Source organism: Teleopsis dalmanni, chromosome 1 (genome assembly GCF_002237135.1).
Source record: "Teleopsis dalmanni isolate 2A chromosome 1, ASM223713v2, whole genome shotgun sequence".
Lineage (NCBI taxonomy): Eukaryota > Metazoa > Arthropoda > Insecta > Diptera > Diopsidae > Teleopsis > Teleopsis dalmanni.
Window position 1 is genome coordinate 117,768,947 of NC_051846.1, and position 23,343 is coordinate 117,792,289.

The 23,343-nt window shown below is 31.7% G+C and overlaps 2 protein-coding genes across 9 annotated transcripts; one reads left to right on the forward strand and one right to left on the reverse strand.

The window, feature by feature from the left end:
- Nucleotides 1-3,258: 3,258 nt before the first annotated feature.
- Nucleotides 3,259-14,028, forward strand: LOC119667906 (mediator of RNA polymerase II transcription subunit 22). Its single transcript, XM_038077254.1, has 3 exons — nt 3,259-3,465; nt 13,613-13,714; nt 13,777-14,028. The coding sequence occupies exons 1-3, from the start codon at nt 3,366-3,368 to the stop codon at nt 13,992-13,994; spliced, it is 420 nt and encodes a 139-aa protein (XP_037933182.1). The 5' UTR covers nt 3,259-3,365; the 3' UTR covers nt 13,995-14,028.
- A 381-nt stretch (nt 14,029-14,409) lies between these two features.
- LOC119667908 lies at nt 14,410-16,440 on the reverse strand. Of its 8 annotated transcripts, none has more exons than XM_038077255.1 (7): nt 16,260-16,440; nt 16,080-16,208; nt 15,890-16,028; nt 15,599-15,800; nt 15,332-15,547; nt 14,984-15,271; nt 14,410-14,920 (listed from the first exon to the last, which is right to left on the reverse strand). In XM_038077255.1, exons 1-7 carry the CDS (start codon nt 16,317-16,319, stop codon nt 14,794-14,796), a joined length of 1,161 nt encoding a protein of 386 aa, XP_037933183.1. In that variant the 5' UTR covers nt 16,320-16,440; the 3' UTR covers nt 14,410-14,793. The 8 variants fall into 8 exon arrangements, with proteins under 8 accessions (XP_037933183.1, XP_037933185.1, XP_037933186.1 ...); XM_038077257.1 differs by having other exon boundaries at nt 16,080-16,195; nt 16,265-16,439; XM_038077258.1 differs by having other exon boundaries at nt 16,265-16,439.
- Between the last annotated feature and the right edge of the window lie 6,903 nt (nt 16,441-23,343).

A 23,343-nucleotide genomic window follows, 5' to 3' on the forward strand; every position in this document is an offset into this window, starting at 1 on the left:
TATTAAATTTATATTGGTGATGTTATATTTATATTAAATAGAAATTATGTTTAAGTTATATATATATTATATTCGCATTATATTTAAATTATATTTATATTATTTTTTCGTTCTATTTATATTATATTTATATTGTACTTTCCTAATGTCCATTTTGTGTTTATATTATATATATATGTTATATTTATATTATATTGATGTTATATTTCAAGTAATGTGTATATTGTACTTACATTATATTTTTAATATATTTGTATTATTATATTTCAAGTTATATATTTATATTTTATATTTATATTACATTTTTAATATATTTATATTATTTTTATATTATTTTTATATTGTATTTATATTATATTTATATTATTTTTGTGTTATACATATATTGAATTTATTTTATATTTATGTTGCATTTACATATCAAGTAATTTATATTATATTATATTATATTATATTATATTATATTATATTATATTATATTATATTATATTATAATATAATATATATATATTAATATAATTATATACGTACATATATCATACTGAATATTAATTAAATATTATTTAGAATGCACAAGCAGTGGGTGAAATAAATATTTGGATCATTTTGTTATTCGATCTGTTCGAAACTTGTAGACAAAAGTTAAGGCACTTGCACAAGCAAATATAAACATATAAACCCACCCTCAAATCACTATCCGCTGCGCACAACACTTTCGCATTTACTTTTTGTGTTTTTGTGTTGTTGTCATTCACTATAGACTTCGCAAAAATCCTACGAAGTTTAATGCACAAGTATGTAGGTAAAAAAAGTTTGTCAATGCGCATAGGCAAGCAGAGCTATGATATGCAATAAATGAAAAACTTCAAAAAAAACATAACGGCATAAAAATCGCTAATATAAATATGTACATACATACATATGTAATTTAACACTCATATTATTTGTTTTATTTTAATTTTTTATATTATTACTATATTCATTTTAATCTTAAATTATAAATAAAAAATAATAAATACTAAATGTTCATATAAAACAAGAATAAATTATAAGAAAAATTTATATTCACATACTATATGTATGTACTTATACATATATATGCTGTATGTAATGATATGCTGGGTAATTGCATACGCATTATAAAAATGTATGAAACTTTTTTTTTTGCTTCAGGATTGCATATAACCAAGTGCATAATTATCAAATGGCGACAGACAGACGGGTGGGGAAAAAATATGTTTTAAGTCTCCGTTTTATACATATTTGAATGCATTGTTTAGAACTGAATTGAAATCAATGTACATATAAAAATAAGTAAAACCAATTAACACACATATTTAATAAATAAATGCTTTTAAATAATTATTATAAGCATATAAAGCATAAACTTGATGATGCATGCGCATAGAAAAAAGTGCACGAAACTATTGTGACGCCAGCTATATTTTATACCTGTGCACATACATACATAGCCTGATTAAAAGTAAAATTAAATACTTGTAAAAGCAAATATAATCATATAAAATTAAAATAAATGAAAAATGTGATTGCTTTTTAATTTTTATGGATAAAAATTAACATGTAAAATATGAAAAGTACATCAACATAAAATTGTATATTTTTTATATTTATTTATTGTCTTATATCTGATACGAATTTTATAATTTGTCTAATTGACAGATTCTAGTACATGTCACCTATTTATAGTTCACTAAATAAATTTTAATTTTATTTTATCTATTTATATATTTTCCTTATTTTTTAATTTCCATTAATTATATGTTTAATATGTTTTTTATATCAAGAGTTTAGAAAGCTATAGTGTTATAAAATTGCTTTCCCTTTTTCTTATTCCGCCACTGAATGATTTTGCATAAACATTGACAGATTCTAAACATATCAAGCATTTCCAAAAAGAAATGGTTTGTAACACTGATAAGTGTTCTTGTTAGACTCAAAATTTCGATCGAACCATTCCATCTACTTTGAACTTCCTCCGCTTTTGGCGCTGTGACATAATTTATTTATTCAAAAAAATTGAATTTTTGGTAAAAAATAGAGAAATTTTTAAAAAATGATTATAAAAAAACTGCATGCACGATTTTTAAGTTTTTTAGCTCTTTGTAAAGGAAATTTCTTCATCTTTATGGGGATGTATAGATGATTGAGGGGCAGTTTATGCACGAAAAGTTATTTCGATATATAAATGCATACTATGAAAAAAATTTCTTATTTTTATTGAAATTTCTATGATATAATTGAAATATTTTGTTGATATTTTACAATTATGCATTATATTGTATATCTTAACATTTCTCATCTTTACTTTTTTAAAAACATGTGTTTTAAAAGAAATAATAATTTTCATGTTTGATTAAATTTCCTGGGGTGAAGACAAAATCAATCTTTCTGATTTATGTTGCAATTGAAAGTGTGTTTCATTATCTTTAAAGGTTTTCGCGTGCAATTGGATCTATATTATAGTTATTTTTTAATTAATATTTTTAGATATGATAGTCGCTTTTTCTATTCAAATATTCAGTAATTCATTTATTCGCAATACTTGCGTAAAAAAATACAAACATCTTATTGATACTTGAAATTTAGATGGCGCTGGCACGCCTGCCTTGAGCTTGCTCCGCATTTGGCGCTGTGAGTATGGAGGTTTTTTTCAAATAATTGGATTTTAGGTAAAAAATGGACAGTTTTTAAAAAATAATTGTGGAAAAACTGTATGTACGATTTTTATGATTTTAAGGTTTTTGGAAAGGAAATTTTATTCACTTTGAAGAAAAATTAATTCCATTGCGGGGCCGTTATTGCACGCGCGGATATAATGATTACAGTAAAGTAAGCTAAAAAAATGCTATTTTTTATCAATTTTTTATGATAAAATTAAAATATCTAATTGAGGTTTTAAAATTGTGTTTTGGTTTTCAGGTGAGTATTCGTGCATGTCGGGGCCGTTTGTGGTTGTTTTTTAATTATTTTTTAAGTAAAAAAAGTCAGTTTTTTCAAAAAATTTTATTTTTTTATTTTTTGAATATCTCAGCTATTACTCAACATACAGTTATGAGGTATATACCAAATGAAAGATAATTGTATTTTCATATTTCAAACTTGGTGAAAAAGCTTAAATTTGGCTAATTTTGACAAGTTAATAAACTTAGAAAAATTTCGTGTTCCAGTTCCGGCTTGGTCCCCTCAGCGTCGTTGCTATCTAGGCTCAGGTTCAATTTTTTTAATTTTTTTTGAATAACAATCCTGCTCTCCGAAGCAACTTGTTAGTTTCGTATTATTCCACTAAGTCGACTTTGCAGTGCTCAATGCATGTTGTCTTTTAAATAGGAATAAGATTTAAAGAAATGAGTAAACCAAATATAATACAATCAAGAGAAGCTTTACTTAAGTCGTACCAATTACGTTTAAAAGAAGATGTAAAAAGTATGCTGGAAAACTTTGAGGGTAAGAATGCTACAACATCAAAATATATTGCCTTAGATTTTAATTAATTTTGGTGTTCCTAATAAATAACTTTTCTTTTATATTTCAACAATGCGGTAATACCTCGATATTATCATAAACGAATTTAAGGTTATTTTCTATGCTGATAATCTATGTACTTAAAAAAAATGCTATATTGAAGGTCTTTTTAATATAGTACTTACTTTATGATCACAAGAACACTAAATATGCTTATTTTTTTCTTTAAATTTTAGTTCCAAACTTTGTACCGGAACTTTGCTTTGCTGCTAGGATGAATTAAGGATTATAGCGAGTAATCAAAATCCTCTTCTGTTGCTGATAGTAATGTGATCAATCTGATCTTCGTTGACAGACTCTCGTGTTATATTGTGTGAAGTTTTTTGAAAAGAAGCTCTTATTGAACATTTGCATAGCTCGAAGTATGCAAAAACATTTTCAGTACACTGTGTGTACAACATGCTGATTTTTGGTTTTCAAACAAACAATTTGCATACCTATTTTAAAACGAAACTATTCGCATCTCACTAATAATATGTATATTAATTGCTTTATAATTCAGATAATTTATTGCCATTAGTTTTTCTTATTTTTATTTAACCCTAAAGTCCACAAACGGTAACTGTGTCAAAATTTCACTTTAGTTTGCCATAAGTTTTAAACCGTTCAAAAAATTGCAATAATATTACGGAAGAATTGTTTTATATATGTTAATTCGAGTTATTGAAAAAAATTACGTAAAAGTGACACCTATGATGTTTTATAACTCTTGTACCTAACAATTTAACATATTTGTTTCTAATATTTTACATAATATTTTGTTTTACATATTTTTTACTTAGAGTAGCAACTAATCTTTAAAGTACAACTAAATTCAACTAACTCGAATCGTGAAGGGGACGGCAAAAAAAGTTCGAGTAATAGAGAAAAAACTTCATTTTGGTTTTTCTACCAATTATTTTTTATTTAAAATATTCAGTTACATTTTTTTACTATTCCTAAATATTTAATAATTTGAATATACACGCATAATTTTTATTTAAAATATTCGATTATATGTATTAGTTTTCTGGTTACTTGTTCTTTTTATATATAATTTTCCAAACTTTTAGTTGGAATATATGATCCAATGCGTTTGCTCTGGCATGGATAAATGTTCAAATTGTCTTGATCGCATCTTTTTTTGTAGCAATTGTGTATGCAAACTGCCTAACGTTTTCTCTAATAATACTATACAACAGAGGTAGATTTTTTGCTCTTGCAGTAATTATCCACTGCAATATAGCTTCATCCACGTCATCTTATTTACATATTGTAATCCGTTTACGTTTATTATTACAGAACTCTCTTTTTAAGTTGTCCTTATTTTTAAAATCGTTAATAAGGTGTTACAAGGAATTCCATATTTTTCGGCTATATCTTATTTTTGTTTTTGTCACGTTTTTCTACTTCATTAATTAAATTGATTTCTTCCGGGATTGTCAAACATTTCAAATTTCTTTTACTCATATTTGTGATTGAAAGTACTACTGCTTCACTGATAATAAGCTTAACTCCGTCATCGCATTAGGGAAATTTACAATAAATAGCAATTGTTAGTCATCTAAGCGTCGTCGAAAGTTATAAAAGTAACTGACAAAAGTATTTGAAAATATAAAGGCAAAAGTAAAAATTTGTATTGTGGAGATAAATTTAGAGGGAAGTGGTAAAAAGCTGTGAATGTTTACTTCGAGTTACGGAAATACTTGAGTTAGGGGAATTCGACTTATGGAAAAAAAAATACAAGGAATAGTTCTTGAAAATTCAAAGTTTGTACATAGCAGTTCGAGTTGTGGGGACTTCGAGTTAGGGGAATTTCACTCTATATTAATAACTTGTTTTGTCTTAGCTTAGCAACAATAAGAAGTAAGTTCATATTTATAAAAAATTATAGAAATAATGATTTTATATATCGTGAAAAATTGTGTTAGAGGTTGTGTCGTGTACCAAACATTTACATACATATGCACCAGGTGTACCGGTATGAAGTGAGCGTAAAGATACAAATGTTCCGACAGGGAACATTTGTTGTGAACGAGCCTTTATTTATTTTTGTTTGTTTGGTATGACATGTGTGAAATATATTTATTATACATCAAGTCATTGAACAGACAACATCGTATTTTTTCATCGTGTAAAAAATGTCGAATTTTGTACGAGAAAGTGATGATTTGCGGAAAGCATTAATTTTTTGTTTTCATTTGAAGAAAAGTGGTGCAGAGTCGCATCGAATGCTTGTCGAGACATATTGTGATCATGCTCTATCAGAAGCAACATGCAAAAGATGGTTTCAACGGTTCAGAAATTATGATTTTGATGTGAGAAATGAAAAACGTGGAAGACCGCCAAAAAAGTTTGAAGACGCCGAATTGTAAACGATATTGGATGGAGATGACACTTTGGGTCAAAAGCAAATGGCAGAAATGTTAAATGTTGCACAACAAACAATTTTTGACCGTTTAAAAGCCATGGGAAAGATCCAAAAGTGTGGAAAATGGGTGCCACATGAATTGAATGAAAGATGGAAAACCGAAAAAACACTTGTGAAATTTTGCTTCAAAGACACGAAAGAAAATCGGTTTTGCATCGGATTGTTACTGGCGATGAAAAATGGATTTATTTTAAGAATCCTAAACGGAAAAAATCATGGGTTAATCCGGGACAACCATCAACATCGACTGCAAAACCAGATCGATTCGACAAGAAGACAATGCTGTGTGTTTGGTGGGACCAGAAAGGTGTGGTGTACCACGATCTCCGAAAACCTGGTGAAACCGTCAATGCTGGTCGCTATGAACAACAAATGATAAATTTAAACCATGCATTGATCGAGAAACGACCAGAATGGGCCAAAAGACACGGCAAGGTAATTCTGGTCCATGACAATGCACCTGCACACAAAGCAAAACGGGTTCAGGATGCAATCAAAACACTTGGCTGAGAGCTGCTACCCCACCCGCCGTATTCACCAGACTTGGCTCCTTCCGACTACCATTTGTTTTCATCGATGGGACACGCATTGGCTGAGCAGCATTTTGATTCCTACGAGGAGGTCGAAAATTGGGTGTCTGGTTGGTTTGCTTTAAAAGACGAACAATTTTTTTGGCGTGGTATCCACAAATTGCCAGAAAGGTGGTCAAAATGTATAGAAAGCAATGGCCAATACTTTGAATAAAATGTTTTTTACTTTCCTATTAATAATTAGTGTTTTATTTTCACCAAAAAACGCTCATTTCATACCGGTACACCTAATATATTATTTATTTGATGCAATTATTTATTCCAGTAACCAAATATTTATTTTAATTCTAATATTTTTCGTGGGCTATTACATCTACTTAATTTTTATTAAGAAACCCTGTTCGTTTTAATTATTATAAATCTTATTATATATGTTAATATGTTTTAATTGTTTATACTATATGTTTTTTAACTATTGCGAACTTGCTGAACATTTACGAATACTTCTTTGTGTAGCTATAATCGTTGCATGAGTACAATTTCTGCAGATTTTGTTATGACTTAATCATAACAATTAATTTAATTAATTTGATCTATAATTTTCCTGTTTCAATATATTTGAATTAAAGAGCATTGGTGTGGAGTACAAAATGCTAACATATTTTTTTTATACTATGCACTTCATGAAAATAACTCATCATTCACCGTTGTTTTCATTAACATGGGGAAAAAACATGTTAATTTTATTTAATTATAAATTTTATTATAGAAGTTAGTGTATAAAATTTTTGTAATATTTTATACGAAAGTAATACTCACTTTATTGAGTAGGAATATAAATATACAATGGTGGACATAAGTATTTTGACAAAGTGCCAAGCAATGTACAATTGCGTGTCTATTTTTAATCGTAGAAGTATCGGTATCTATTAAACTTTCAATAGATAACTGCTATTTATAGCTATAAAAAAAAAAAAATTGCACTGATAAGCTAATCCGTTTATTTGCTATGACATGTTATGTGAGATATTATGCACTTGTGGCTGGATAAAAGTATTTTGACATTGCATTGTTTTGGTCCTTATTTGTGTCACGTGCGATAAACACAACTTTTTGCAATTTGTAAAGTCGGCTAATCTAATCTGAATTTCGTTTTTTTTTAATTTCATTTATTTTTCGTTTTTTCTTATTTAAAATATGGGTGAAACACGTGAACTAAGCCAAATTCAGCGTAACGAAATGGTAATAAAGTACAGCGCAGGTATGTCGGTACAAAGTCTTGCCCAATTTTATAAAGTACCTTGGCAAACAATTTACTACCAAATCAATAAGCATAAACTAACAAATTTAATAAGTAATTTAGCCAGAGCAATGTAGACCACGCAAGACTACACCAAGGCAGGATCGCATAATCCTTGGAAAATTTAAGGAGGATATCTTAATTACACCAAAGGCAGTATCAATTGAAGTTAACAATCAGTACGATACGTTAATAAGCCATAAAATCATTGAAAGGCGGTTGAAACGGGCCAACTTTGCTACTTATGTACCCCTCTCAATATCTTTTATTTCGCCAAAAAGTAAGATTAAGCGTTTAGCGTTTGCCAAATTATTTGTTCACAAGCCTCAATTTTTTTGGGAACATTTTGTGGACTGATGAAAGTACATTTGAGTATGATGGGTCTAAAAATAAAATATACTGCAGAATACCCAAAAATTATTGACAAAAAGTAAGATCAGTATGCGAACGGATACCACATGGTGGAGGCTCTGTGATTTTTGGGGATGTGTTTGCTTTAACGGGATCGGTGATTTGATACCAATCGATGGTACTATGCATAAAGACAATTATTTACACATCCTGAATGTCCGCGCATTTATTTTCGGTGACCGGCTCATTGGACATGACTTTATCCTGCAACAGGATAATGCTACATGCCACAAGACCAAAATGATCACAAATTTTCTGAGGGATTTGGATGTAAATACACTAGATTGGCCACCCCAAAGTCCGGATCTAAATATAATAGAGAATGTGTGAGCTTATATAAAACACAAGAGAAGTCAAGTATAACAAAAACGCGCGACGATATGATTGCAGAGGTTGAAGGACTTTGGAAGGACATGTCCTTACATAAATTTAGTAAAATCGCTTCCTGGACGTTTGCAGAAGGTAAAAGATGCCAAAGGAGGGTTTATTTTTTGTTAATTTTTTTCTTATTCTTGAAAGTTTCTGAAATTATTTTAATTTTCTTACAAATAATATATTGTCAAAATACTTTTGTCCTCTTAAATTTATGAAGTTTTATTTTTTTAAACTTTAATATGGAATTCAATAACTTTGTTATTTTATTACCATAACACACTATTGTTATACATATATTTTTTTTATATATTTTGGATAAATAAATTATAGTTAATCACACAAAATATACGATTTTTTAATGTCAAAATACTTATGTCCACCATTGTATATTATATATAATATAATAAATGAATATAATACATATATAATAAGTATATATTATTTATTATATATTGTTTTTTTTTTTTGCTTTTTCTTTTCTTTAAAGAAACAATAGCCCTTGAAAGTAATATTATAGGATAATGGTATTTGATCTATTCTCGTAATTCTTTGGACTTGAGATGTGAATGATGCCTTTTCCATTTCGATATCATTTTCTTGAGGAGAATACTATTTTCATTTTTTTGATAGTAAAGTTTTACAATGACGAATGTTATTACTGCAGTCCTCTTCTAGTAAAGAATAGGGCCTCAAGAATCACTGTAAATCTCACTCTACTGTTGGCTTCTCTGCATATTATGTTTCAAAAATAACCCATCCCATTTAATTCGCCTTGAATACATGCGAATTGGCCATAACTTTTAAAAAATCCGCCGCAAGCACTATTTTATAAAGATAAAATTTTATTATTTGCATTCAAATTGTACGCACACACATTACTTACAATTTTGCATAACTATATTCAATGCACCAACAAAGAAATAATGCGTACACATTCTCTTAAAACAAAAAAAAAGAAGAAATTGTATGGATTTCTTCTTCAAATTGTCTGAAAACATTTCACATGTACCGGTGTAGTTTTTGAAAAATTCTGCACAAATGTTGTCAATATCGGGTGATTTAAACTTTAAAATTTTTCAAATCTTTAACTGTCGCAACAACTTTAGTTCTGGATGGTAGTGACATATCAATACTGTTGAGACAGTTAGACATATCAGCAAAGCGCAGTTCATCGTCATCACTAGAGTTTCCCGGATTATTCAAGTCTTCTCTAAAGTACTCAGCCCAGTGCTCCATTTGTTCTCTTTCGTTTGTCAACAGCGTGCCTTGCTTATTTCTGACTGACTTTCTGCTGCTGATTTCTCTGCCCGACAGAGTGCGAGCAATCTCATACAGGCTTTTTGTTTTGCATATAGCTACAGCGTATTCTGGCTGTATTCTGTTTTTGGCCAGCTCGAAAACCTCATTTCCTTCATAGATTTTTGTCAGATTTTCTACAAATCTATTAACGACGCTTGATTCTTCTTCGTTTTTGTTCATGCGGAAGAATTTCGAAATAATTGTTTTTTCATAAAGTGCAACATACCCTTCATTTTCAGTTTTCTGGTATCGAGCTTCATATTTCTTTTGGCGTTATTACTTGCAATGGCAACAATCTTTAAGCGCAGTTTAGCTAAAACTAAATTGTGATCACTCTCAATGTCTGCGCGTCTTTTTGATCAGGACTCTAAAAGTGATAACTTCCATTTGCTGTTAATTAACACATGATCAATTAGATTCAATGTTCTGTGGTCGAGTGAAGCCCAAGTAATTTTATGCGAGTTCTCCAATAACCATATTCTTATTACAGCATAATTCTGTGAGTCTTCAGCCGTTATCGTTTTGCACCTATTCCATGTTTGACTTCACTTTAGCATTCATATCGCCGAGAACAATAATTATCTCCTCTTCGGCTATGGGCATTTATGCAACTACTTAGTTGATCATAAAACTCGTCTTTGACGTTGTCGGATCAAACTTCAGTAGGTACATAGCAGTTTACAATAACTATTTTATTTTATAATACTATCAATCTTTCATTTATAGGCATCCATTCAATGATACCCTTTGATATCTTAGTTATCATGAGAAAAGCGACCCCTCTATTTCGTTCCGAATCAGTAGGTTTACCAGAATATATGAAGACTGTATTGATCTCTAATTTCTCCATAGCGGTTTCAACGGCATTCTTGTATTGCCATTATATCAATTTTGTAAGTATTAAACTTTCTTTACGTATTTGCTCTAATTTCCCTGCTTCATTTAATGTCCGCACATTCCAAGTTGCAAGATAAATAGTATCTTTCATGCCGATGAGTTGTCTTCGTCTTGTATGCATAGACTATTAAGAGTTTTGATTTAGAATAAATTGGTTTCGGTTTCGTTTATCGACAGAATATTTTGACTTGAATTTAACACCTCCCAATCCAATGTGCTTGCTGCTAGTAAAGCAGAATGATTAACCGGTGACCGGTTACCTCTTGGAAACAGAATTCCTTTCCGGTTTGAATTCATGTCTGAGTAGTCCACACTCACCTAGTGACAGTTTAGCTCCCAAAAAGACACTAGGGTTTTATAATCATTAGGTCGCGCTTAGTTACCGTGGTCTCTCTCGACTGTATTAGCATGAATGGCCCTACCGGTACGTACGCTACTACCTTGAAAGAATATTATTACTGAAATTAAAGTAGTTAAAAGACCAATAATATAAAAAATTTTTTATGGTTTTAAGTTTCCAGTGGTTTTTTGTGTATTTGTTATTTTTTATATTTAAATCTTTCATCAATTCCAATAAGAGTACTTGTTCTGTATGATCATAATTTATATTTGATTTCAAGACTGCGGGTAGAATTTGCAATGCGGATATTTACAAATGTGGGTACAAATGGTTTTCTTATCCATTTTTATTGTTATATTGTACTGTTTCATTATAGTTGTTTAAAAGTAATAAATCGGTTTGAATTTTGTCCATATAAACTTCTGTACAATTAGTAGTTTGGTTATTTAACAATAATAGGAATTATATTTTTATCATTACATACATATTTATAAATTGCTGTATTGCTTGCGTCTGTCTTTTAATCCAAGTATTTCATTTTTACATTTTAATTTTTTTTTAAATAAATTTTTATTACAGTATTTATTTTATATACTTGTATTAAAAGTAAAACTTCACAAATTTCTATTTAAGTTGAGCCTTGGCAACATTGATTGTTGTCAGGTCTCATCTAACGCTTCCATAGCCTTTTGGTCGAAAGGACGTCATTTGTATTATTTACAGTGATTTGTAAAATAAGTGTTTGCGAAAAAATGGAATTAACGCGAGAAAATTTTCGTGCGATAATTTATTACTACTTTCGACGTGGATTGCAAGTATTAAGACAAGAGTGCATCGATCAGCTTATTTCCACATTTGTGGCCGCGATACTAACGAAATTTGTGAAAGGCGTCCAAAATCAGTTGCTGTGCAAAAACTGATAATATAAGATCATCATATGACATACTGCGAGATTAACGGCATTAGTATCATCAGCATATATAAAATATTGCACGATCATTTAGCCGTGAGAAAGGTTTGTTCTCATTGGATTCCCCCATCATTTGACAAAGTCTTAATAAGATACTCGTGTCGATTGGTGCACACAAATGCTTAAGAAGTACAATGGCGCTGCTTCAAAAGATGTATAAAAGATTGTAACTGATGACGAATCATGACTGTATGCGTATAAGCTGGATATAATGGCAGTCGACTGTATAGAAGTTTCAAGATGAACCAAATCCATCAAAAGTTGTTCGCGTTTGAAGCACTTCGAAACAAATGGACGCTTGTTTTTTCGGGAAAATTGGTTATATGATAACTATACTCGTACCATTACAGGAATGTGAAATGGTCAATTCCGAATGATATACAACCATTGTTTTACTGAAAGTCTTTACTGAAGTACGGAAAATAAACAAGCGCCGTGGACCATTCTCCATCAAGACAGTGCGAGTGCCCATATATCTCGTCTAAAAACCGGCTATTTGAACATTCAAAAAATCGAATTCATGGTTCATCCGCCCTAAAGTCCTGAAAGGTCTTCTTCCTGTTCCCAAACGTCAAGAATAAATTGCATACACAATACTTGATCATTTCTAACTTAATTTTTATTAAGTTAGCTTTATTTACAATAATTTGAGTATTGTTATTATTCAAAGCCTTATTAATTTTTTCGCTCATTATTTGTAAATCAGTATTATCAGAATTTCCTATAATCCGTTTTCAAGCCGATCATATAATATATAAAAACTTTCGTATTAACCATAGGCCGAAACCTTTTAGAGGGTTTCAAATCTCTAAAATTTCATTTACTAAAAATGGGTATAAATAATTTTTGTTGATTATAGTGTTTGTATTCGATTAAGTGTATAAAACATAATTTTAAAACCTACATAACATATTTTATTTTTATCATAAAAAATTGTTGAAAAGTAGCATTTTTTGAGCTTACTTACTATAATCATTATAACATTGTTTGCGAAAGAACAATGGCATAAATTTCCTTCTAAAAATAAAATTTCTTTTCCAAAAAGCTTAAAAATCGTGCACACAGTTTTTTTACAATTATTTTTTTTAGAAATGGTCCATTTTTTATCAAAAATCAAATTATTTGAAAAAAAAACTACATATTCACAACGCCAAATGCGGAGTAAACTCAAGGCAGAGGTGATAGTGCATAATAGCGAATAAGTGAAGTAAATATAAACTGAATAGAAAAAGCGGCTTTCTTATCTACAAAAATTAATTTAAAAAAGCAAACGAAAACCTTAAAAGACAATAATAAATTGCCAATAAATTTTCAATACGTCCAACACTTTATGTCTTTGTGGCGTGCATATCTTATAATAAACGTCGAGCACTTAGATACGCTTCAAACATACACATTATTTAGATTAAGATTTTAAAATATATTTTTAGGTTGACGTAAATTTGGTATGTATTTTTTAGTTTTTATTCTTTTATATTTTATTTTAAAATAAAAAAATACATTTAGAAAAACGTTATTAAATATATTTAATTTTAAGAGATTATTAAACTCGCTCGTGGTGAAGGCGATTCTCAAATTTCTAAAATTACACTTTGCGAACAGGATACTTTCGAAATGCAAGTTCGGGCAGCAAACATTGGTAGGTGTTTCATAAAAATGACTACTTTTTATTATTTATTTCCTGTTTTATATTCAAATTAGTTCGCGCTGGAGAATCACTAATGAAATTGGTATCTGACATCAAACAATATTTAATACTCAACGATTTTCATTCGGTTAATGAAGCTATAATGAGTAATTCGCACCTCTTTCGTACTACACAAATTGAATGCGATAAGAAATTAATGAAACTTCGTGACGAAATGGCGATGGATTTATATGACTTAGAAGAAGAATATTATACAAGTATATTTAAATGATATTAGAATTAGTAATAAAATAATTTAAATAATATATTTTAAAAATAAACTTATATAAGTTTTACATCAATATTGAATTTTTTTAACACTTATTTTGTTTTATTTTAAATTAATATGAAATAATAACGTTAAATAGTAATGAATAATAGATGTATTCGGCAGCTCCGAAATATGGCAAAAAAATAAGCTGTTCGCTTAAAGTACGCAAAACAACACTACTTTCTCTATCTAAAGGACTAGTTATGAACTGGCCAAAAATTTTAAATACTGCAGAAAAAAAAGTTACCAAAGCGTTAAGCGATCTATTATGAACCTTTATTGAAAATTTCAATGAATATTTCAGTTGTCTGTCAAAGCTTGTAAACAAAATTTAAAAGTTTCACAAATTTGAAATTATGAAATGAAATATTTTAAAAATATGCAGAATTGGAAAATAAATATTTTTAAAATTACAAAAAAAAACTTTTAGGAGTATATGATAAGTACATAACTAAAAAGAGCTTTAAATTTTTTAATTTATTAGTTGCAATACAATTATTAGTTGGTATTAAGTTTTTAGTTGGCAATAAGCTTAAGAGATGCTTAAAAGTTTATTACTTGCTAATAAATTTATTAGTTTTTATTAATAAATATGCAAAAAAGAGTTTACTTGCATTATGTTTAAATATGCAACCTTTGCGTCTTAAGAAAGCATAACATTTGACAGATTGCAATAGTAATGCCAATATCTCGTTTAGAAACTAAAGCAAGCAACTTGTTTTTTGCCGTTTGAATGGACCTAATATAATTATTTTATGAACTAGTTGTTGTCCGAGTCTCCGTCCTCCAAGTAACATAAATTTAATTTTCGAATGTGATATATAGATGATTTTTTTTTACTTCGATTAATAGTATTGTTGGCACTCATATACGTTATTGGGAGCGTCCTAGGAATAAAAAATACATGTGTTAATAAAAATGTCTTAAAAAACTAATGCTTATCGTTTTACCTTTTTTCTGCTAATTCTCGCTTTTTTTCCCAATTTATTTTTAGTGAAATATTATGTCTCTTAATAGAACATAACTTATATAAATAATTTGGGATTTGAATATCAACCTCACACGATTGAGATATTGCAATTATTTTAGTAGGCCTAGTTACGCCCGTTAATAATTTTAAATGGAATGGAGTAGGGAATGGTGACCATTGAATTTCATAATAACCCGAATTGTTTATAGATTTATCAAAAATTTGTACATTTTCTACAATTTTAATTATTTTTTTATTCCCAAGGTCACTAAAAATTTTTAATTTATTTACTCAGTAGTATATAGTATACGCAAAGTATAGTGTTTACTTTATTAAATGTTGCATTGTAAGTTCCTGATTAGTCAATACGATTTTTGAATTACAAACACTCGATTTAATGAAATATTTCATATTATCCAGGTTTTTATATAGAATGAGTAAAGGTCCTTCGATAACAATGCGTTTTCGGAATCTTTCAGATAACTTGCTAATAAACATTTCATATCCAAACGTAGGAATGCATATAGTTATGTTTTCGTCATTTCTTGCAAAAAGAATTATGTTAATTAGTTTTATTTCAGAACAATTATTTTACCTAATTATATTTTCAATTTCATCAAGAGCATCATTTAATGACCTAGGATTACACGAATTCGTATTTCTTTTTATATTCAAATAAAGTTTGTTAACGCCATGTTCAATCCATTCAGAAAATTTCTCATTTAAGATAATAGTTCGAATATCTGTACAAATTCCGCCGTATAAATGGGTAACTTTTCTTTCTGAAATAAAAAATACTACGAGTAAATAATGTTAAGTCACTAAAATTTTTTCATTTGAACTATCCTATCTCGGCTAATCTTCGAAAATTTTCTACGTAATATACCTTTATAAAACAATACCATTAATTGATGACTGATATCATTCGACTCACAAATAAGCACCTTAAGAATAGACCCATCATTACACCGAAGTTTGTATGGCTGAAATGGTGTCAAGATAATGAAATGAGTTTCATAAATCTCCTGGAAAAAACAATGTTTATAAAAGAGCACGTGAATTGATCTGACACTTACTACAAAACCTTTGCAATTTAAATATGTAATAAATTGTTTTGCCAATATTTGCGTTGTATAAATTTTAGGGATAATTTTTGGCAACTTTAATTGCGTATTTAAATGTGTAAGAAACACTTTTTGGGTAGGCTATAAATATAAGTTATGAAGTTCATTAATAAGCTGAGAAAAAACGCTTACATTACATATTGTTGGGAAGTCATCAAAAAGAAACTCATCACCATATTCTTGATATTTCATTGTATAAATGTGTTTTCATAAAAACAATTTAAAAGCGCGTTCAAGAAAAAAAACGAACACCGCGGTGAAGATAGCAACGACGCTGGGAGGTCCAAACCGGAAATGGAACGCGAAACTTTTCTAAATTTATTAAATTTTCAAAATTAGCTAAATTTAAGCGTTTCCACCAAACAAAAAATTCTTCTTATACAGAAAATTCAATAAATCTTTCATTTGGCATATACCTCATAATTGTATGTTGCGTCATATCTGAGATATTTACAAAATAAGCCAAACAAATTTTTTTAAAAATCAACTTAAAAAATTATTAAAAAACTATAATAAGTATCTGTATCTGGGGATCGGCAAAATTCATTCTTTCGGGCTATGCCGAAAATACATGTTATTCAGAGTGTCACATTAGCAGGCCGATTCCACTAATCGTTATCGCTAAAAGGCCATCGCTAAAATTCTTTAAATGCATTTTAGCGACTTTTGCGATTCTGCTAACTCGTTACGCTTAATTTCTATTCGCTAATTTTATCAACTTTCAAAAACAGGTGATTTTTCCGGATAAATCGCGAAATCTCCAATTTCGTATTTTGCTAAATTTACAATCGCTAAATTTCGTTAAAAACGACTAAAATTGCTCCTAATTTGATTGTTTTTGGCGGTTAAGTTTTTACTGTCGCTAAAAGTAAAAATATTATTTTTTAAACAAATTGAGCTATTATTTTGTACATTATTTAGGTCGTGTGCGAGTTTGCCTAAGTTGCGGTCTAAATGAGGGAAATTCTAAGTTGTGCCGATAATGTAGTTATGTGTCGATACTTAGCATATTTTCGAGGTGGCTAAGTCGAGACTAAATCGCCAGGATTGCCATTTTAGTATTTTCATAAGATAATATTTTCATAATTGAATTCAAATAAATATAAGAATATAGAAAATGACAATAAAAAATAATTTTATTAAAACGTTTTGTTTTATTTGTATTAAAAAAAATTAATTATCGTTATTAGAAAACTTTTAACCAAAAACTTGATCACTTTGTGCATATATTTTTCATTATTTAATGAACATTTGCAATAAATTCTGCAAATATTTGTATTTTCTAAAATTTTAATTACTTTTGTTTAATATTGTAAACATTTCTTTGATAAAATTTTATTATAGTGGCTGATTCCAAAAAAATAATTGAATTTATTTTCATTGACTTGGCAATATTGTTTTGGTAATTTTTGACATTTGAATAATTTGTTTGTGTTCAACATTGATTGTAAGCAATTTGTATATTGAAAAGGTAAAACATCTTGATCCGCTTTGGCAGCCAAACCTAAAAAGTACACAAAAATGTGAACCTGTCTTTAGTTGGGTAGTTCATTTCACTGAACTACCGATAAATGATGTAGTACAAAAAGCTGAACATGAAAAAGATGTTTTTTACTTTGTCAAAGAAGCCAATCTTGGAAGTTTTGAAAATGAAGAACAGACTGCTTTACATTATGCTGTTAGTGGTGGTCACTTTGATTGTGTACGTTCTTACTATCATTTAATGCAAATAGCAAACTAATTGATAGAAATGATCAAACATGTTGGGATGTTACTGATAATAATGATATTCGTATGCTGTTGTCTTCATAACAAATATAATTTTTGACTTATCTTTTAATTCAGACCTTGTAATGATTGTAATACGGTTTTAGTACTTCATTAATAAATAAAATAAAACTTCATTTACTTTGTAACAAAAACTCTATATGATGGTGGCTTAAATAACTTCAAAATAAGGGTATCATTAGCACTGGTGGCATGTAAAATATAGTGCTGTTCACATTATTCGAAGTTTTTAAAAATTCGAAGTTCTTCGAATATTCGAATATTCGCATTTCAACGAAATCTTCGAAGTGGGAAAAAACTTCGAAGTTTTTGTGAATTTTTGTTCTCGAAGTCTTCGAAGTTTAAGTGTAGTGAAAAACTTCGAAGACTTCGTAAGCAAAAAGTGAAGTGAGAGCGCAAAATGCAAACAAACGTGCATCACACAAATTATTTGAGGGATGAAAGCATTTGCTTCGTTTGTACGGTTTTATTCTTATGATTATACATTTCCACAAAACTTCCACTATATCCATGCTGATGCACTTCATCCCTTGAGCTTAATACACTTGAACTAGTATTTAAAAAGGGAATGGAAGAGTCAGTTTCGCTCGATGATTCTAATAAAATCTGCAATTTTTATTTATTTACTATAAAATTAAATACAAGTTTTAAAGTAAATACTAAGTAAAAACATACATTTCATACTTCAGACATTTCAACAGATTTTATTTAATTTCCATTTTTTAGATTTTTTGTATTCAAAATTTTCTCACTTATTTTTTTAGCGCCAAAATTATTCACATAAATCAAAAAATTTTGTACACAAACCCAACTGGCTTATTTCATGCGTTGCCAATTATTTTCAAACGCGATCGGTATCGTTTCAGCAAAGATGATCCAGATCATTGAGCGGATCATGTTTGCTGAAACGCAGCTATTGACAACAGTAGCACTTGATTGGTCAGAACAGAGATTGACTTCATCAATCAATAGTGGCAGCACCAGACCCTTCAGTTTCTGTACTGCTAGCATCAGTAAAAAAATGGCTCTGAAGCACCACCGTTGGAATGTAGAAAAATATTGTACAAGCCTATGGTTAGGCATCGGAACCGAGACCGGTAAGGTTCCTGATTATGGCATACCGGAAAATAAGGTTGAAAACACAGTTTGTTATGGGCTGGGGTTGCGAATCTCTGTTACCTGAGTATGCGGAGTGAAATCTTGCAAAAATGGCTCTCAGAAGGATCCGTAGCCTCTTCCGTCCCACGAAAACTTGGCAAGTCTCACATAGCGCTCAATGCGCGTAGTCATCTTGTTGTTGACCTTGTAGGTTAGGTTGAGAGTACTCCCTATTAATTCCGAATTGAAGTCTGGCTCTGAACTCTGGATCCCATAAGGACCAGAGTCAACCCTCGTATGGCCTCCCTGTTTACATAGATAACCATAAGACTTACGGAAACTACATGCACGTGCGGAGATAGCGGCTGCGAGTTGGGGCCCATATAAAATGATAAATATATATAATACAGAACATAAAAACGAAGAAGAAACAAATAGCACAATAATGCACACAACACAAATAGAACCACCGAAGAGGAACTCCGGGAGTGAGAGGTCCCCTTCACAAACAGTAACACCGAGCAGTTGTACGACAAAAGGTGCACTAACAATGACAGAGTTGCAACCAAACAATGGAGAATCAGAAACCGCTCCCACTGAAAATGTCATCACAGCACGGCGAAACAAAAAATCGCAGCACAGACTGATATTACCAGCAGTGGCTACAGGCGAGTCCGTACTTACCATAAGTGAATTAATTGAACGCTTAGGAAAAGAAATAGATGGACTAATACAATATGTCGAACCACGCCGCAATGTTCACGGTGATATCAGGAAAATGTGCAGCATAATCAAACGCACCCACACGGAGCTTAGTATGGAACTAGATTCCGAAAGAAGAAAATCCAGACCAACCGATGGTCTAAAACAGTTACGCAAGCTACCAGCAACAGTGACTGAAACGATAGAAATATCACCAAAAAAAAAGAAAGAGAGTGGACTTAAGCCCTAAAGGCTCGGAGCAGGAACGCAATACGCCCACTGCCATGAAAACAAAAGCTGACACAGTTTCTCTGCAGATGCCGTCTGACAAATGGACAAAAGTCGAGAAAAAAGAAAAATCGTCGAAAATCAAAAATAAGATAAGATCTATAAGACCTAAAGCGGATGCAACTCTTATAGAAAAAAAGGTGGATGGTACGACATATGCGGACATACTAAAGAAAGTGAAAAACAGTGGAGAGCTCAAAGCTCTGAGCGAAAATGTCAGAACCATGCGGCCAACTCAAAATGGAGGGCTTCTCATAGAACTAAAGAGGAGCAAAGATGGAGGGTCAAGCGATTACCACTCTGCTATTGAAAAAGCCTTGGAATCTATTGCAACGGTCAACCTTAAAACACATACCGTTACAATTCAGTGCAGAGACCTAATAACAAACCTGAACACAGACGAAGAATTACTTAGCCGAAAATAATGTAGATGTAGTTCTAATATCGGAACCATACGGTAATATTGAGTCGCAGAACTGGCTGACAGATGCAGAGAGACAAGCGGGGATTTGGATAGTAGGTGGAAAAATTCCCCAAAGTAAGATGCTCATGCTAGACAAAGGGTATACATGGGCGAAGATGGAAGGCCTGTATCAGGTGAGCTGCTATGCTCCACCAAGATGGTCTCTAGAAGACTTTGAGCGTATGATGGTTGCAATGGTTCTAGAATTACGAGGGAAGCGTCCTATTCTCATTACTGGAGATTTTAACGCTTGGTCAACAACTTGGGGCAGTACATACACAAACCCAAGAGGAAGACTGATAGAGGAAACATTTTCCGCAATGGATCTGGTATTGCTGAATACTCCTGGAGTTTATACATTCGACTGCGTCAGAGGTAAATCAATAATTGACTTGGCCTTTGCTGATCGCGTCACAGCAAACAACATAAAATGGAAAGTAGAGGAATCCATTTATACTCACAGTGACCACAGGGCTATAATGTTGGAAGTACGCAGCACGGTAAACCAGCAAGTAGACAAAAGTGTGCGGCAGAAAAAATGGAAAACATCAGCCTTCAATTCAGAAGCTTTTTCTATAGTATGGAAGGATGCTCAAGTTTCCAAAACAACAGCAGAAGACATGGCGGAACAAATAGCTATACAAATGGAAACTGCGTGTGATATATCTATGCCAAGATGCAAATATAGTGGCAAACGACAACCAGTTTATTGGTGGTCTAGCGAGATAGCTGATATTCGCAGAGCCTGTATAAAAGCACGAAGAAAAGCGCAAAGAGCTAGACGACATATTTCTTTCAATGAGCTATATGCAGAGTATCGCATTCGAAAACATGATCTTAAAAAAGCAATTGAAAAGAGCAAAAATCGATGCTTTAAGCAAATGCGAGATAGTGCTGATGAAGATCCATGGGGTCTGGCTTACAAAACCGTCATGCAGAAAATAAAAGGACCGAGGTCCCCACAGCCCACATGCCCAATTCTATTGAAGGAAGTTGTTCTGGCACTTTTTCCTCCACAGGAGAAAATGACCGATCAGATGTTTCAGGTGAATTGGAATACCAACATACCACCAGTGACATCAGAAGAAGTGATGCAAACATTGGGTCGTATAAAAGATGGTAAGGCGTCGGGGCCGGATGGAGTCCCCAATGTATTATTCAAGGCTGCGGTACGAGCAAAACCACACATATTCGTGGATATATATAATACCTGTTTTACTGAAGGTATTTTTCCAACGCGATGGAAGTTGCAACGACTGGTACTGTTGCTTAAACCAGGAAAATACCTAACCAATCATCTGCATATAGGCCTCTATGTATGTTGGACACAATAGGGAAGGTTTTTGAACGAATAATAAGTGAACGTCTCCAGCAGTATCTGGATGTCCCAATGGCCTTTCTGATAAGCAGTACGGTTTCCGGCGGGCTAGATCAACGGTAGATGCGATTAGAACGGTAACAAATATTGCAAAGGAAGCTACCAGCGGAGGATATACTGCAATGAAATACTGTGCAGTCATCACACAGAAGATCAGTTCTTGGACCCACATTGTGGAACGCTATGTACGATGGAATCCTGAAAATAAGACTTCCTGATAAAGTGACAATAGTTGGATACGCTGATGACATCGCACTAGTGGTGGTTGACAAAAAGCTTGATCACTTAGAAGCAAAATGTAACGATGCAGCAGCAAGAGTACAACGATGGCTTAAAAATGCAGGACTGGAGTTGGCGGTGCAAAAAACAGAAGCAGTACTGATAACCGCAAGAAAGCAGAAAAAGAAGATGAAAATCATAATTGGCGGGCATGAAATATTATCACAAGAAGCAATAAAATACCTTGGAGTCATAATCGATGCAAGACTGAGCTTCAAACAGCACCTTACAGCAGTAAGCTCTAAGGCAGCGGAAGTGAATAGTGCATTAACGCGAATTCTTCCTAATACAGGTGGTCCTCAGGGCGAAAGAAGGCGTCTTTTATCTACTGTAACGGACTCTATTATATTTTATGCTGCTCCTATATGGGCAGCAGCAAAAAAGCATCAGCTACGTCTGGTAGCACAAATATACAGACGCAGTGCGTTACGGGTTGCCTGCGATTATAGAACAGTCTCTGATGATGCAATCTGCGTCATTGCTGGAAAAATACCAGTTGACATACATGCAAAAGAGTTAAGCCGTCTTTATGGCAGGCAAGGCATAACACCTACGATAGATCAAAAATCGGCCGAACGCGCATATTCATTTAGAGAATGGCAGCAAAGATGGGAGCAGTCCTCTAAGGGACGTTGGACATATACACTTATACCTAACATTAAGGAATGGGTGTTAAGAAACCATGGTGAAATTGACTATAATCTGACTCAAATATTGAGCGGCCACGGAGGCTTTTTAGAATATCTCTACAGATTTCATCTGTCAGATAGTCCATACTGCCCAAACTGCCACAACGTCGTAGAAAGTGCAGAACATGTAGCCTTTAGCTGCGAACGGTTTAATGAAGAACGGAAAATACTTGTGGAAGCCCTAGGATATCTACCATCTCCTAACAGCATTGTGCACGAAATGTGCTCAAGTAGCTTTAAATGGAAGGCAGTTAAAACATTCGCAACTCAAATTATGCGGCGTTTGCGACTGCAGGAAGAGGAAAGAAGAACAGCTGCAGTGCATGTATCACTGCAACGATAATGGATGTAATGAAATGACGACAAAAACTGACGTTTGAGCTTCGTGCTCTGGACGGCCTCTTGACGAAATACCAAATCGGTGATCCCGAGAGGGCTAACCGTCGGACATCGGGGTGACTTTAGTGAGTTAAAGTCTCGCACTGACTAGGCTTTCGATGCTTTACACCTCGTTAAAAAAAAAAAAAAAAA